Here is a 13,852-nt window from a genome sequence, read left to right on the forward strand (position 1 = left end):
AGAAGCCTAAGTATTTAATTAACTAACTGTTAAACAATTAGTTGTTATAAAAAATACTTTAAATTGTTTATCAAAAATTTGGTTAGAAAATTAATTAGATGCTTTAAAAGCGCTACAAAAACGTTGTCTTTGCAAAAATCGACAACGCTTTTAAAGCGTTGCAAAAGCGTTGTCTTTGCTACAAACGACAACGCTTTAAAAGCATTGTCGTTGAGTAGACTTTTAACAACAGTGCCTTTAACAACGTTTTTTCAGGCAAAAAGATAACGTTTTAAAAGCGTTGTCTATTAGCTTTTTTCTTGTAGTGCAAGTATCCGGTCAACCCTTTGACCTACTTGGATTTCTCAATACCAAGTGTCCGGTCAACCTTGACCCACTTGGATTTCCACGTGCCTGGCTTCACTCAGCAGGTCTTTCCATTTTGCCTAGCTTCACTCACCAGGACTTTCACCTAGCTTCACTCACTAGGGTCTCCCATCTGCTTGGCTTTACTCACCAGGACTTTCACCTAGCTTCACTCACTAGGATTTTCATACTACCTAGCTTCACTCACTAGGTCTTTCACCTGACTTCACTCACTAGGATTTTCCAATTGCCTGGCTTCACTCACCTGGACTTCTCAGTCAAGTATCCAGTCAGTCTTGACCTACTTGACTTTTCTTCACATCTAACTGGCCAACCTTGACCAGAGGAGAATTGTACCAATAATCTCCCCAAATGAACGATCGCACCTGCAATCTCCATGTATTATCAGTCTCCATGCATTGTCAAACATCGAAACCTAAACATCAAGACTCAAGCTTGAGTCATCTCAAACTTAGTCAACCAGGTCAACCTTGACCTAGGGAATATTGCACCAACACTAATTTATTGAAATGATTATTCAAGCTTGGCTTGATTGTTTTTTTATGAGTTTGAGCTTAGTTCAAGCTTGATTTGAGTTTGGTTTGTTTAGTTGTTATCGAACTCTCAATTCAAACTTATTTGATTGTTTGAAACTTTTATATTTTAAACTTGTTTAATTAGTTATTGAGCTTGGTTATTAACTTTGATAATATAAACTTATTTATTTATTTTTGAAACTTTCTTTTTTCATTTAACATGTTGATAAGAGTTTTATTGATGAATATTATTTACGAACATATTCACGAACATTGATCACGAACGTATTCACGAATACTAACAAGCTGAACACATATGTTTAAGATTAATTATTTAGTTTAACATGTTATTCAAGTTTGTTCATTTAATTGATCTTGTATTTATTGTACAAATATAAATACTCTCTTATCAAGTCAAACACCAAATGTATTCATGAACATTTAGTTTATTTATAGCCCTAATAGAAACCACATTATACGAAAACTCCCACCAATATATAGTCTTATCTTATATGGTAAAAAATTATTTTCTAACTTTATTAGACAGAAAAAAAGAGAGTAATTAAACAGCAAGGATATTAAGGACAATTAGAACTGGGAAGGCACTGAGGACAAATTGACTGTTAATGCATTTCCAATATCAAATAAGTTTGGAGTCCAACAGTCATTCATATACATGTCTACTCGATGAGCTCGACCTAAACCTACCAGCAGCATCCTGACTCATAGAGCAGTTTCTAAACTCAGATAAAGGAAATCTACTGAATCACAAGCCAAAGTAGTCTCCGTGAGTGGTGAGGTTGATGGTGGTGGTGGTGGTGGTTCTGCATCCACCAACAGTGGCGGTGAAAAGTAGATCTCATGCATAGTGATCACTTCATCTCCTTCGTTGGAAACAGCTGCTCAGCATACTTTTCCCCTAGCCGTTCGCTATTCTTCTCAAGATCCAACCGAAAGTTCCCCCATTCAGTGTTTGCAAAAAGAAAATAGGTGCACTACAACACCACACTGTATATTGCTATCCTATGCAGTATGCTTCGAGTTCTAATATAATGGCATCAATCATGACTTGTGGAAAGACTTGTGCTTGCTAGATGAGCAGGTGCAGCTTGCTTGGCCTTCCCTTAATACCTTGAAACAGGACATGAAGAAACAAGAATCAAAAATGCACCAAGTGAATTCAGATCATGAGTTAATCATCCGAATACCTTAACTTGTCTCTGGAGATCCTTAATGTAGTCGACCGCCAAATCGAGCATGTCTGCGGTGTTGGTTTGCTGCAAATTGAATCAGCAGCACAGGTTAAATGATGATTACTGTTCCATTGGAAGCAACATGAATGCCCACCTTGTCCATGTTGGGGACTAGTTCTTGCAATTTTCGCATCCTTTCGCTAATTTTGGTTCTCCTCACCTGGAAATCAAAACCAATACACATCAAGAGGCTAACCCCAAATCAGGGCTATCGATCGGACGGAAGAGGAGGAGGCGGAGAATCACCCTCTCCGCGATGCTTCGCGGGTGAGTGGCGCAACCCCGTTTGGCTCTGGTCTGGCAGGGGATTGTCTCCTGGAACTGGATAAATTTTTCCATGGCGGCCATTTCCGCTGTGGTCTTCGGCAAGCTGAGCTGATGTGTGAGACCATTCTGTTCTTAGACAAATCACTATGGTTAAATATTAAGCATGAGAATCAATGATTAAATATAGCTAGAATAAATGACTGCCTGAGTCAATTGAGATAGGTTGAGGCCAGAAACCATCTTCCCTTCTTCCTCTCTGCTTCTTGTTCCGGGCAACTTGTTGCCGGAAAGCAACGAGGTTTCATCCCAAGATGTTATCGGAACTCCGGCCAAGTAACACTGGCTACTGTCATCAGGACTACTTCCACACAATTCCTCGTTCCCCATCTCTGATATCTGTGACATCAGCGAGCTTTGCCTCGACGGGAAGCTCATCTGGTTCTTAAGTCCTCCTCTCCCTGAATCCCCCATGGAAGGAGCAGGAGCAAGTTCCCTGTTTCTGAAACCATCACTCAGTTCTCTCATCATCGGATAACCTAAAAGATTGATGATCCAGTTGAAAAATCACAACTTTACACAGCATAAACTAAAAAGAAGAGAGCTTTGATGATTTAACCCTCTTTATTCTGTTAGTGAGAGGCGGTACCATTGCTGGCATTCGAGTGAGAGAATAAGCCCACAGGAGTACTGCTCTGCCGCACAAGATTTCTCAGATTGGAAGATTTCCGGCCGCCGCCGCCGCCGCCGATCTCAATTTGCCGCTGCATCTCCATGTGGTTGGATCTCTCCGTCAAGCCATGGTTCAATAAGTGAGTGTGAGTGGGAAGATGGTAAACCATAGACTGAGCCGAAGAGAAAGGAACGGCCTGCTGAGAGCTGACCAACTCCGGCGGCTGAAACTGGGAGCTCCTCTGGGCGGCGGCGGCGGCGGCGCCGCCGGCGAGTTCTCCGAACAGAGAGCTCGGAGCTGACCGGAAACGGAGAAGGCTGGAGTTCAACTGCAGGTGCTGATCTTGCTGGTAAATCTGGAGTTCGGACTCTGATTCCTCCTTCTCCACCGGCGGCGGAGATCCGTAGATCATTTCTTCCTCCTCTGCTCTCCTAAATCCGCCGTAAATCAAATTTAAAAGCGAAAAAACACAGACACACACACCTTAATCTATTGAATTCGAAAGATAGAAAGCTGAATTTTAAAAGTAATAATAAATCTTCTACTTTTCTCTACTCACATAAATCCTTCTCCACCGGAGGAGCACCAGCAGCGCAAACTAATCCGAGTCCCTCCGCCTCCGCCCGCTATTTATAAACCAAAGTGACGGAAATACCCCCGAATCTACGCGGATTCGGGCGCCGTATTTTCGTATTTACCGTATTGCCCTCGCCGTATTTTGCCAAATACGTCACCTTTTTCGGCTGCTAAGAAACTCGATTCAGATTGTTTTTTGTAGCATGGGGAGGAGTTTTGACGTTATCTTATCTGCCACGCTGGACGCCTCTTTATATCCCGTGTCGGCTTGTCGCTTTCTGGATCAACCGGACTGCTAGTCCTCGCCGTTCAATCGCCCAAGGACGGTCGAGATCCTTCGGATTAATCACGGGCTGAAACCCCAGAGACGTAACTAAAAGCCATAACGTTAAAAGAAAGTCAGAACCGTGTGATTTATGTTGTACGGCTGCTGATCCATTTGAACCACTGTGCGTAAGCCTCTCAACTACCTCGCTTGCTGCCCCTTTAGCCAAGCAATTAATAAATTCAATAAGTCAACGCTTCTAGCACGAGGAGGACAACAACAGCGTATGATGCGTGTTCGACCACGAAGGCAGCTGTAAGCTACATGATCATCAAACTAGTCATTATTTGAAAATAAATGAGAAAATTTACATACAATCCTCATTAACAAATATAATTTTATATGTAATCCTCGTTGGAATGAGTTTAAATCTTCTGTCCCTAATATTATCTATCCATGTGTCTCACTCATCACCCCAGCTCACTGTCGGCGGCCTCCGGCCGCTGCCCCGATCAATACTATAACCCTTGGAGAAGGTGAACCCAAGGGGGTCGGCATCGGCACGATCGACGTCGGAATCCGGCCGGATTTGAGCAAACTTTCCTCTACCGCCGATCTAAGCCCCTGCTTTGATCCGGCTGGATTCCGGCGCCGATCGTGCCGATCGCGATCCTCTTGGGTTCATCTTCCCTAAGAGTTATAGTATTGATCGGGGCAACGGTCGGAGGCCGTCGACGGTGGGCTGGGACGATGTGTGGGACACGGGGACAGAGAGATTTGGGGACAGAGGATTTGATTTCCGTTAGAATAAATCTTTATTTCCACTTCCTAGTCAAATATACTTACCTAATTGCCCCTGATATTTTAAATATAAAAAGTCTAAAAATGAGTATAATTTCTTTTAAATTCAGTACATTAAACTAGAATCTAACATATTTTCTATCAAATTGAGCACGATTTTTTTTCCTAGAAATTATACTAGATTTTCTTTAAATAGTACTCAATTGGATGGAAAATATACTAGATTTTCTTTAAATGTTGCTCAATTGGATAGAAAATATACTAGATTTTCTTTAAATAGTACTGAATTTAGGAGGAATTATATTAAGTAGAAAAAAAGTCGTACTCAATTTAATAGAAAATATACTCGATTCTTATTTAAAGTGATGAATTTAATAGGAATTATACTCATTTTTAGACTATTTATACCTAAAAAATATGAAGAACAATTTTAATAGAAAATATATTTGAATATACTAGATTTTCTTTAAATGATACTCAATTGAATAGAAAATATACTAGATTTTCTTTAAATGATACTTAATTGGATAGAAAATATATTAGATTTTCTTTAAATAGTATTAAATTTAGGAGGAATTATATTAAAACAAGAAAAAAATATGCTCAATTTAATAGAAAATATAGTCAATTCTAGTATAAAGGGCTGAATTTAAGAGGAATTATACTCATTTTTGGACCTTTTGTACCTAAAAAATCTGAGGGACAATTAAGTTACAATATTTGCATGAGGAAATTGAAGCAAATAAAATTTTACATGCAAAGAGTGGAAATAAAAATTTTTATGAATAGAGATTATATATAAAATTCAAATTATGATTAAATATTTTTCTCTACTTTACTCAAAATAAAACCTCTTCCCATTTAATTTATTGATAAAAAATACTTACGGTTAGTAAATCCTTTACCACATATATTATCAACGAAATTAAAATTATAAAAATCTAAAAAAAAAAAAAAGACAATCTAATTTTTAGATTTTCTAAATTAAGCACTCCTTACCCCAATACTATAATGCTGCATTATAAAATTCATCATCAATTTTAACGAGATAAAATGAAAAATAAATATGTATTTTAGAAAATTTAAAAGTTAGATGCGCTTTTCAGAATATCATAATTTTAAATTCGTCTTGATAAATTGTGTTTTTTTTAATTGTTTTTTTGGACATTGAGAGTTGAGAGTGCGCTGACCTTTATAAAACCTGATATAAGAAAAGATGAGTTACATGGTCTTGAACTCTAAACTGTTTGAATTGTTGAGATGGAGAGAAGGAACCTGTCACCTCATACGATTCTTGCAAGCAGTGAGATTAGGTTACAGAATCGGATGTGTGTTCAGAGCAGCTTCAGGATTCCATCAGGCGGTGAGGATGAGGATGACGATGACGATGCCGCCTGGAACCGTGTGCTGTGTTGTTGTCTTTCCAAAGAATTTGCTCCGCTAATTCCTGAAAGGGGAATATGCAAAGGAGGAAATTCTACATTCCACAGTGTTGGATCAGATGCTATAGCATATGTGTTCTAGCACAAACTAACAAACAATTTTTAGGTGATGTAAACAATCTCCTGATGAATTTCAGGTACACTAATCCTTCAGCATTGATGCCTTCTTATTAGATCCTCAGAAGTGTCAGTTTCAATTAGGATAAGATAAGTAAAAGTTTAATTAATTAAATTGAATTAATTGATCGAATCGATTGAAATTAAAAATATCAATTCAGTTAATTTGAAATTTTATTTTATTTTTCTCTTAACGGATCAGTTTAATTAGTTCAGTTTCAATGTTAAAAATCAAAATTCAATTAAATTGATATTTGGAGGCGGGCATGAACCGGAAGGAGGCAATGGAAGCTGAGAAGGAGTCCTCTTAGGTTTGGAAGAAATAGGGACAGCAGCAGCCTTGCCCAACCCTCCCAAACATCCGCGAAGGATCTCTTGCTGCCTCACCTCAAGCATATAAGGGCTTCTTCTCTTTCTTTCTCTCTTTTGCTCGGCTCTTCTATCCTGAGCTTTGATCAGACATCTCTTGGAGTTTATGCCCTAACTCGCCCAACATTAGCAAGGAAAGTTCAGTGAAATAATTGGAAGAGGAATGAGAAGTGATATGACGAATAAAGTAGAGTTCCCGAAGTTAGGGGCGAAGTTAAGAAAGATTACTAATGTGGCTGTCAAAGTCAAGGATGGGTCAACACTCAGGGCAAGCATGGTCACGTGGCTCAGTCGAATAGGTCAGCCAATCGAATATTTTGTCTAATCGGATCCCAAGTCCCCCTGACTCAATGGAATCTCGAACCATCTTAGTTCAATTTAGAATCAAGTCCTCTCGATATAATTGTACTAGACATACGGCTCAGCCGAACGGATGCTAAAGTGCGTAGATTACATATACTTTAATGCATGCTTTGACGCATATTTACTTATATTCTCTGAGTATATTCTATGTTATTACACTTTTATTTATTATATTTTTAACATAATTACTTTCTTTATTGGAGATATGCTCGTGCTTGGTTTTTCTTGATAGAATGTAATTTTCGGAATGAAAACGGAGCTAAGACATGTTTCGGAGCAATCTTAAAAGAGGAGCAGAGTCCTGGCATGCCCCCTCATCAGAGAGCAAGCAGAGTCCAATTGTGCCTCCCATCAGCAGCCAATCTAGGGGCGATCGTGTGAAATCACACAACCGTGTCTCCCTTCTAGAGTCGGTTCATAGGTTGGTCGTGTCGTAGGCACGGCTGTGCCTCTCCACCCTAGCCCCTTCACACTCTGGTCATGCCTAGAAACACGACCGTGACACGGCCTAGGCAGCTAGGGCACGACCCTGCCTTTATAAACGGTGTTCTTCGCCCTTTCAAGGGAGGAAGGGTTTTGCCTTCTGGGGAGTCCTATTTGGTCCAGATTGTCTCTTCATTTGCACTCCTATCGACGATTCAAAGTCATTTTCGACATCTCCTCACCTCTATAAGCAAAGGATTAGATCCAAAGACCTCTCATCGCATTGGTTAAACTTTCTTCCTCTTTCTTCTTAGATTTGGGTTTAAAGTTTACAATTATCATGTCTTTGGATATATCTCCTCTTATTATAGAGTAGATCTATTTGTTCTAGGATTAAGAGAGTAACTATGATGTGTGATTGATGTAAACTCATTGAATTTACCAATTTCCTAGCCGTAGGACATATTTATGCCTTGTACCAATTTGATTAAATGTGTGTGTGATGAATTTGTGTTTATATTTAATATTTGATTGGATAGTTGTATTGATTGCTCGCCCTGTAAAGGGGATGCCCCAGATTATATGATCAAGAGGCCCTTAGTGACAAAGGGTATCCCTTTAACTGGACTCTCTAGAGCGTCACCTTGAAAAGGAGAACAATTCTCTACAATAAAGTATTTAATTAGGCTTAATGGGTTATTCCTTATGTTGTTTTAATAAGTGTCTTGTGTAATCTAGCGATTGTGTGATCAGGAGGCTTTAGTGACAAAGGGTATCCTTTTAACCGTACTCTCTAAGTTATCTCTTTTACTTAGTGATATTTGATAACACTAGTGGCAACACTCTGAAACAACCGTCGCGGGGAGTGTCGTATTTGGTTACACTTCCTACATGTGCATAAGAATAAAAAATGAGAGATGAGCAATTTGTAGTACATTAATTTACATCACAATGAAATTGAACCCTAAAACACTTGTCTTGACCAACTTCCTCGATCAATTCTCCTTCCCAATTCTCTTCTCTCTACTTCTTCCTCTCTTTTAGTGTGTAAATTCACAACATTCAATCATTTAGACAATTCACTGTGATAAGTTTCTAGTGCTAAACCCAATCCATGTGGGTTCTGTTGGAGTGTATACTGAAAGCCTAAGCTTTGTAAACATTCATTATGAATAAAGAATCACATTTGGTCAAATTGTCTACATTTAGTTGTAGTTGTTCAATTAATTTATACTGTAGATAACATAGTATGTGGTGCCACATGCAGAAGATGATGTTATCAGTACCTTATAAATTATAAACAGTAGCTCACGACCAAAATGGAAAGGAACAAACCATTAGAAGGTCGTAGTGTAATTAGGTATCAGTTTATCTTGACTGTATAATTACACTAGTACACTTAGAGTGTATTGAGTAGGATCATTTGAGGTCGTTTCTTTTATACTGATTTTATAAAGAAATAAAGACCTCGGTTATTATGGAAGTGTGTGCTCTTAATCCTGATATACACTACAAGAAAATTAGTCTATCATGACACACATAAATGCCCTTAGTACATATTTATGGTGACATTAATGTTTTGGTGACATCTACCAAAAACGCCCTATAAAGTGATGTCGTCTTAGACCCCCTCAATTTCCTGACATTTTATAATGTCGTTATACAATATCAATGCTAACACGAAAAGTGTCCTAATTTAAAGATATAACGACACTCTAAAATGTCAAGAAAAGTCTTTTTTAGGGACATTTATATATGTCGTGTTATCATTATAACAATGACAATACTAAATGTCACAAAAACTCATTTATTATGATATTCATATTTTTTATAAGGACAATAAAAAATGTCAGTAAAGATAACTAATTTATTATGACAATAGCAAATGTCATTATAATAATTTATAAATATATTTACAATGATCATTAATATTCATATAGAATATATAATATGAATTCAATATTTAAACAACATCACAATCCATCCACCATTCAGAATAGAAAAAATTATAAAATACAATTTAAAGTGCAAATAAATAATCTAAATTCATCCAACAAATATTTGAGTCAAAGTTACAAATGCAAATTAACGACAAATTCTTTACATCCAAAACTAACAACACACTATACTAAAAATAGTAAGTTTTAGAACAAAGTCTTATAAAATAAAAACTAATTAGGCAGACCATCTTCAACCGTCATATTGCTTCACAAAAATCCAAATACCTATCACCTACAAATACAATGAAAGAATTTGTATTAGTGAAATAAAACAATGAAGACAAAAAGTTAATAGAAATAATGATAAAGATTAAATATCATACCAAATGAGAAAATGTAAAGTATCATTCCATATCCACCTAATAGTAATCTTCGTTTACTGTTAACTGCAAATGCATTTCATATTTATTTACAATTATAATTACATGATAAATATAAAAAATTAATAATATTTCAATGAAAATTAAGAAATATACCAGATGATAAGGCCAAGATATCATTCCTCCAAGTGTATCCTCAAACTTCTGTAAAAGATCATAAGGTCTAATTAAACTCTCTTCTGGTTCTAGGACAACTTGTATTCTTACTTCACACCAATTTGGTCCTAGTGCTTGTCTCCCTACTATAGTATTTGGATCCATGCTATGGAGCACTCCTTTTGCCATAATTTTTGTTGAATCAATTAAACTTTTGATCAAAACAGAACATCCAATCTACAAAAATAAAAATAGTGTTAAAAATTTGAAGAGTATAAAATAGTTGAAGAATATAGATCATTTTTGCTACAACATAGTTGAAGAGTATAAAATAGCTTACTAATCTTTCTGCTACAATATTACTTGAAGAACTTCCATTGGCATGAGTAAAGCAAGCTTGGAATAATTCAACTCGAGATGGAGGGTGTCCCTTTTCTTTTTCCTGCAAATATTCAAGTCATCCCAATCTAATAAGCATGTTTTCCACCTTCAGTTACTTCAATAAAATTAATCAACAGAAGCTAATAAAACTAATCAACAGAAGCATGTTTCCAAAGAGCATCAAACTTGAACAAAAATATTATATTATCTTAACGTAATCGGTGGGAGTAGCAGAAGCATTAAACTTGAAGTTAGATGGGAGCAGCAGCAGCAAAAAAAAAACAAAAATTATATTATCCATGCATAGACTGACAATACCTCTAGTTTTATACTATATAAACAAAAATTCTTTCATTGTTTCAGGATGAGGACCAATGGCAACAGTTCACTTCTTAAACAAATCAATATTCACTTCTTTGTAAAATCACTATGTTTTCACAATTAGATAACTTTTATATTTAAATTCAAGTTGTTACAACATGTTATCCATGCATAGATTGACAATACCTCTAGTTCTATACTATTTAGTCCCATGCTTTGTTTACTAGAGGTTCTCATACCATTTACTTGAAGCATGAAATTTTTTAAATCTTTGCAGTTTTCCAGTTAGTCTTTCTAGCTAGTTTCTACATGTAGATTGGTTCTGGTTTGACAACCAAACAATATGGCCTGGTTCCTTTGCCATTTCAACCTCCAGTCTAGTTCAAAACATTAAGTTGCAACAATTTTACAAATAAATGCACGGGCAGACATTCCATAGCTACTGAAGATTTTCAAAGTAAATGCACGGGCAAATAAATGCACGAGCCACATCAAGGAAGCAACAAACTTGAATCAATGTTGCTACGGAAGATTTTGCTTGAAGTTTCGTTTGACATTTACTTCATTACTAGAAGTCAAATGTGTACTTTATGACTTCAAACTACCTTGCTACTAAGGTCGAGCACAAATGACATGTTGACTAGGAGTTAAAAGATAATTCAACCTCACATGCAAGGTTCACAGTAAACAAAATCAAAAGAAATCCTTGAATTAATATTTGAAAAACATGGCTTGGACTTTGAGTTAGGATCATTAACTGACTCACACTATATAGAATAGACTGGAAAGACCTTGAGCAAGAATAGACTGAATAGACTTCAAACTACCATTTAGAAAGCGAGATGATACTAAACCTCGTATAGAATTGTAAGAAACACTCAACTCCATTTCTATACTCCTCAATTTGTCTCAGTAAAACCATCCAACTCTTATCCATAATGATTCTAAAAAAAAATTATTCAAATAAGTTTAACATTATATATAAATTAAAAAAAATTTATCATGATAGAGGTAATGCAAGTGAAATGCATGTCTAGATAGTATAATCTAGAATGTAAAAGTTCCTTTGCATGTTTAGTTGCAGCAACTTCTTAATACTATATTACAGAAAAATGAATTTGCATAAAATATGTTCTGAATTAAGCAAAACATAGCAGAGGTAATTTGGATCGTAGCAACTACAAAAAACTTTGATCAAATATGTTCTGACTTTTCTACATAGTTGCTACTGATCTTACTTTTTTGCTACAACATGCTAAAAACGTTGTAGTTGCTACGAAAAACATAGTTAGACTTTTCAATTGTTGGTAATTTGGATACATAGCAAAAAAAAATCTACAAAAATATTCTAGGATTATATCCAACTAAGTTTGATAATTCTTAATGAATTGATTTGCAAAATGCAGATTTGGTGTATTATGTTTCTTCATATCGTGTTTAGTGAAAATTATGAAGCAAGATTAAGCAATACACCAAATTATGTTTCTTCAACATAATACACCAAATCTATACATTAATGTAGATTAAGCAATACACTAAGCAAAACAAAACAAAAAAAATCTACAAAAACCTAGAACCAAGAGAGGATTAGCACATACACAAACCTAAGAAGATGAAGGGTGCATTCAGCGCGTTCCTGGAAAATGCAGCAATCGAAGGAAAAGAGGAGGTGTGCGAAAATGCGCATTCCTGGTTTCGGCGCATTCCTGGATTCAGCGCCTTTTCCTAGAAAATGCAGCAATCGTAGGGAAAAGACGAAATCCAAGGACAAAGAGGTGGTGTGCGAAAATCAAAACCTGGGCATGTGCGATTGGCGATTTGCGGCGTGCAAACGAAAGGAAAAGAGGAGATCGATCGAAGGAGACTTACGGCGTGCGACATAGGGAAAAGAGGAGATTTCGATCGAAGGTGAATGAGCTCAATCGCTGGTGGAAGGAAACCTAGCGGCGTGAGAAAAACATCACGCGGCGTGAGAAAAAGAATCGGCACAGGGAAAGGGAAAAGAAAGAATCGGTCTAATATAATTGTGTTTCTTAAGTTACGTTAATTATTAAACTAATTATTTTTATATTGACATTTATTAAAACTGTCAGAATAAAGGGTTTAATATGTTTTTTTTTTGGGTTTTTAATAAATGTCACTATAAGGTATTTATAATGACATTTTTTTATAAGTGTCATTAAGAAAATGTCATAGTAGACCTTTTTTCTTGTAGTGATAATAACAAGCACATGTTTTGATATTTATTTCTTTAATTTATCAATGGGTGAGATTTAGTTCGATGAATCAATAAGCCCAATAAGTTGGGAAATGGTATCACTTATAGTGTGTGTTGTTGATTATAGAAGGAAACTGTGTCCTAGAGATACTAGGTTGATAATGTCCTCAAGAGAAGCTCATAAGGATTGTCATGTTAAACCCTGCAGGTGGACCTAGTCCGACATAATGATAAGGTTGAGTGGTACTACTCTTGGACTAAGATATTAATTAAATGAGTTGTCAGTAACTCACTTAATTAGTGGACATTCGATATCTTAAACACAGGGAGACTAACACACTCATAATAAGAAGGAGCCCAAAAATGTAATTTGGGATTGGTGCGATAGTTCAATAATAGTTCTCTAGTGGAATGAATTATTATTGATAAAATTAAGTTGTGTGTTCGGGGCGAACACGGGATGCTTAATTTTATCGGGAGACCAAAACCAATTCCTCCTCTCGGTCCCTATCGTAGCCTCTTATTTATAGAGTACTATACCCACCTATACCCACCTTCTATACCCACCAATAGGGGGTCGGCCAAGCTAGCTTGGGAACCAAGCGACCTAGGTATAAGATTGGGTGGTCGGCCCTAGCTTGAACCCAAGCTAGTGGGGGCCGGCCAAATTAAATTAAAAAAGAAATTTAATTTTAATTTTTATTATGTGGAAGATATAATTTATTAAAGAGAATTAAAATTAAAATATCTCTCTTGTAAAAGATCTACAATAGATTAAAGAAAGAGATTAGATCTCTTTCCTTATTTGTAGATTGGTGAGATATTTTATTTTCTCTTTAAAAATTATTCACATGTTGTAAAATTAAAATTATAGAAATTTCCTTTTTATCAACCATGAAGAGATTTTGAAGAGAAATTTTATTTTTTAAAATTTCCGAAAACAAATTAGGAAGTTTTAATTGTTGATTGAAACTTGTCCAATTTGATTTCATTAATGTGGCCGGCCATAAGATTTCAATTGGGGAAATT

At 36.2% G+C, this 13,852-nt stretch overlaps 1 protein-coding gene across 3 annotated transcripts; it reads right to left on the minus strand.

The window, feature by feature from the left end:
- Positions 1-1,487: 1,487 nt before the first annotated feature.
- On the minus strand, positions 1,488-3,715 carry LOC122031955 (transcription factor bHLH130-like). Of its 3 annotated transcripts, XM_042591187.1 has the most exons (8): positions 3,631-3,715; positions 3,341-3,502; positions 3,048-3,136; positions 2,606-2,937; positions 2,381-2,527; positions 2,229-2,294; positions 2,090-2,158; positions 1,488-2,012 (listed from the first exon to the last, which is right to left on the minus strand). In XM_042591187.1, coding segments are annotated over exons 1-8 (936 nt in total). In that variant the 5' UTR covers positions 3,633-3,715; the 3' UTR covers positions 1,488-1,943. The 3 variants fall into 3 exon arrangements, with proteins under 3 accessions (XP_042447121.1, XP_042447119.1, XP_042447120.1); XM_042591185.1 differs by having other exon boundaries at positions 3,048-3,502; XM_042591186.1 differs by having other exon boundaries at positions 3,048-3,494; positions 3,631-3,698.
- Between the last annotated feature and the right edge of the window lie 10,137 nt (positions 3,716-13,852).

Source organism: Zingiber officinale, chromosome 11A, assembly GCF_018446385.1.
Source record: "Zingiber officinale cultivar Zhangliang chromosome 11A, Zo_v1.1, whole genome shotgun sequence".
In the NCBI taxonomy this organism is placed as follows: domain Eukaryota; kingdom Viridiplantae; phylum Streptophyta; class Magnoliopsida; order Zingiberales; family Zingiberaceae; genus Zingiber; species Zingiber officinale.

Coding starts and splice junctions, on each gene's coding strand:
- LOC122031955 (XM_042591185.1), bottom strand. Junction 2,295..2,380: donor CGCGAAGCATCGCGGAGAGG/GTGATTCTCCGC, acceptor TTTGATTTCCAG/GTGAGGAGAACCAAAATTAG. Junction 2,013..2,089: donor ATCTCCAGAGACAAGTTAAG/GTATTCGGATGA, acceptor TCCTGTTTCAAG/GTATTAAGGGAAGGCCAAGC.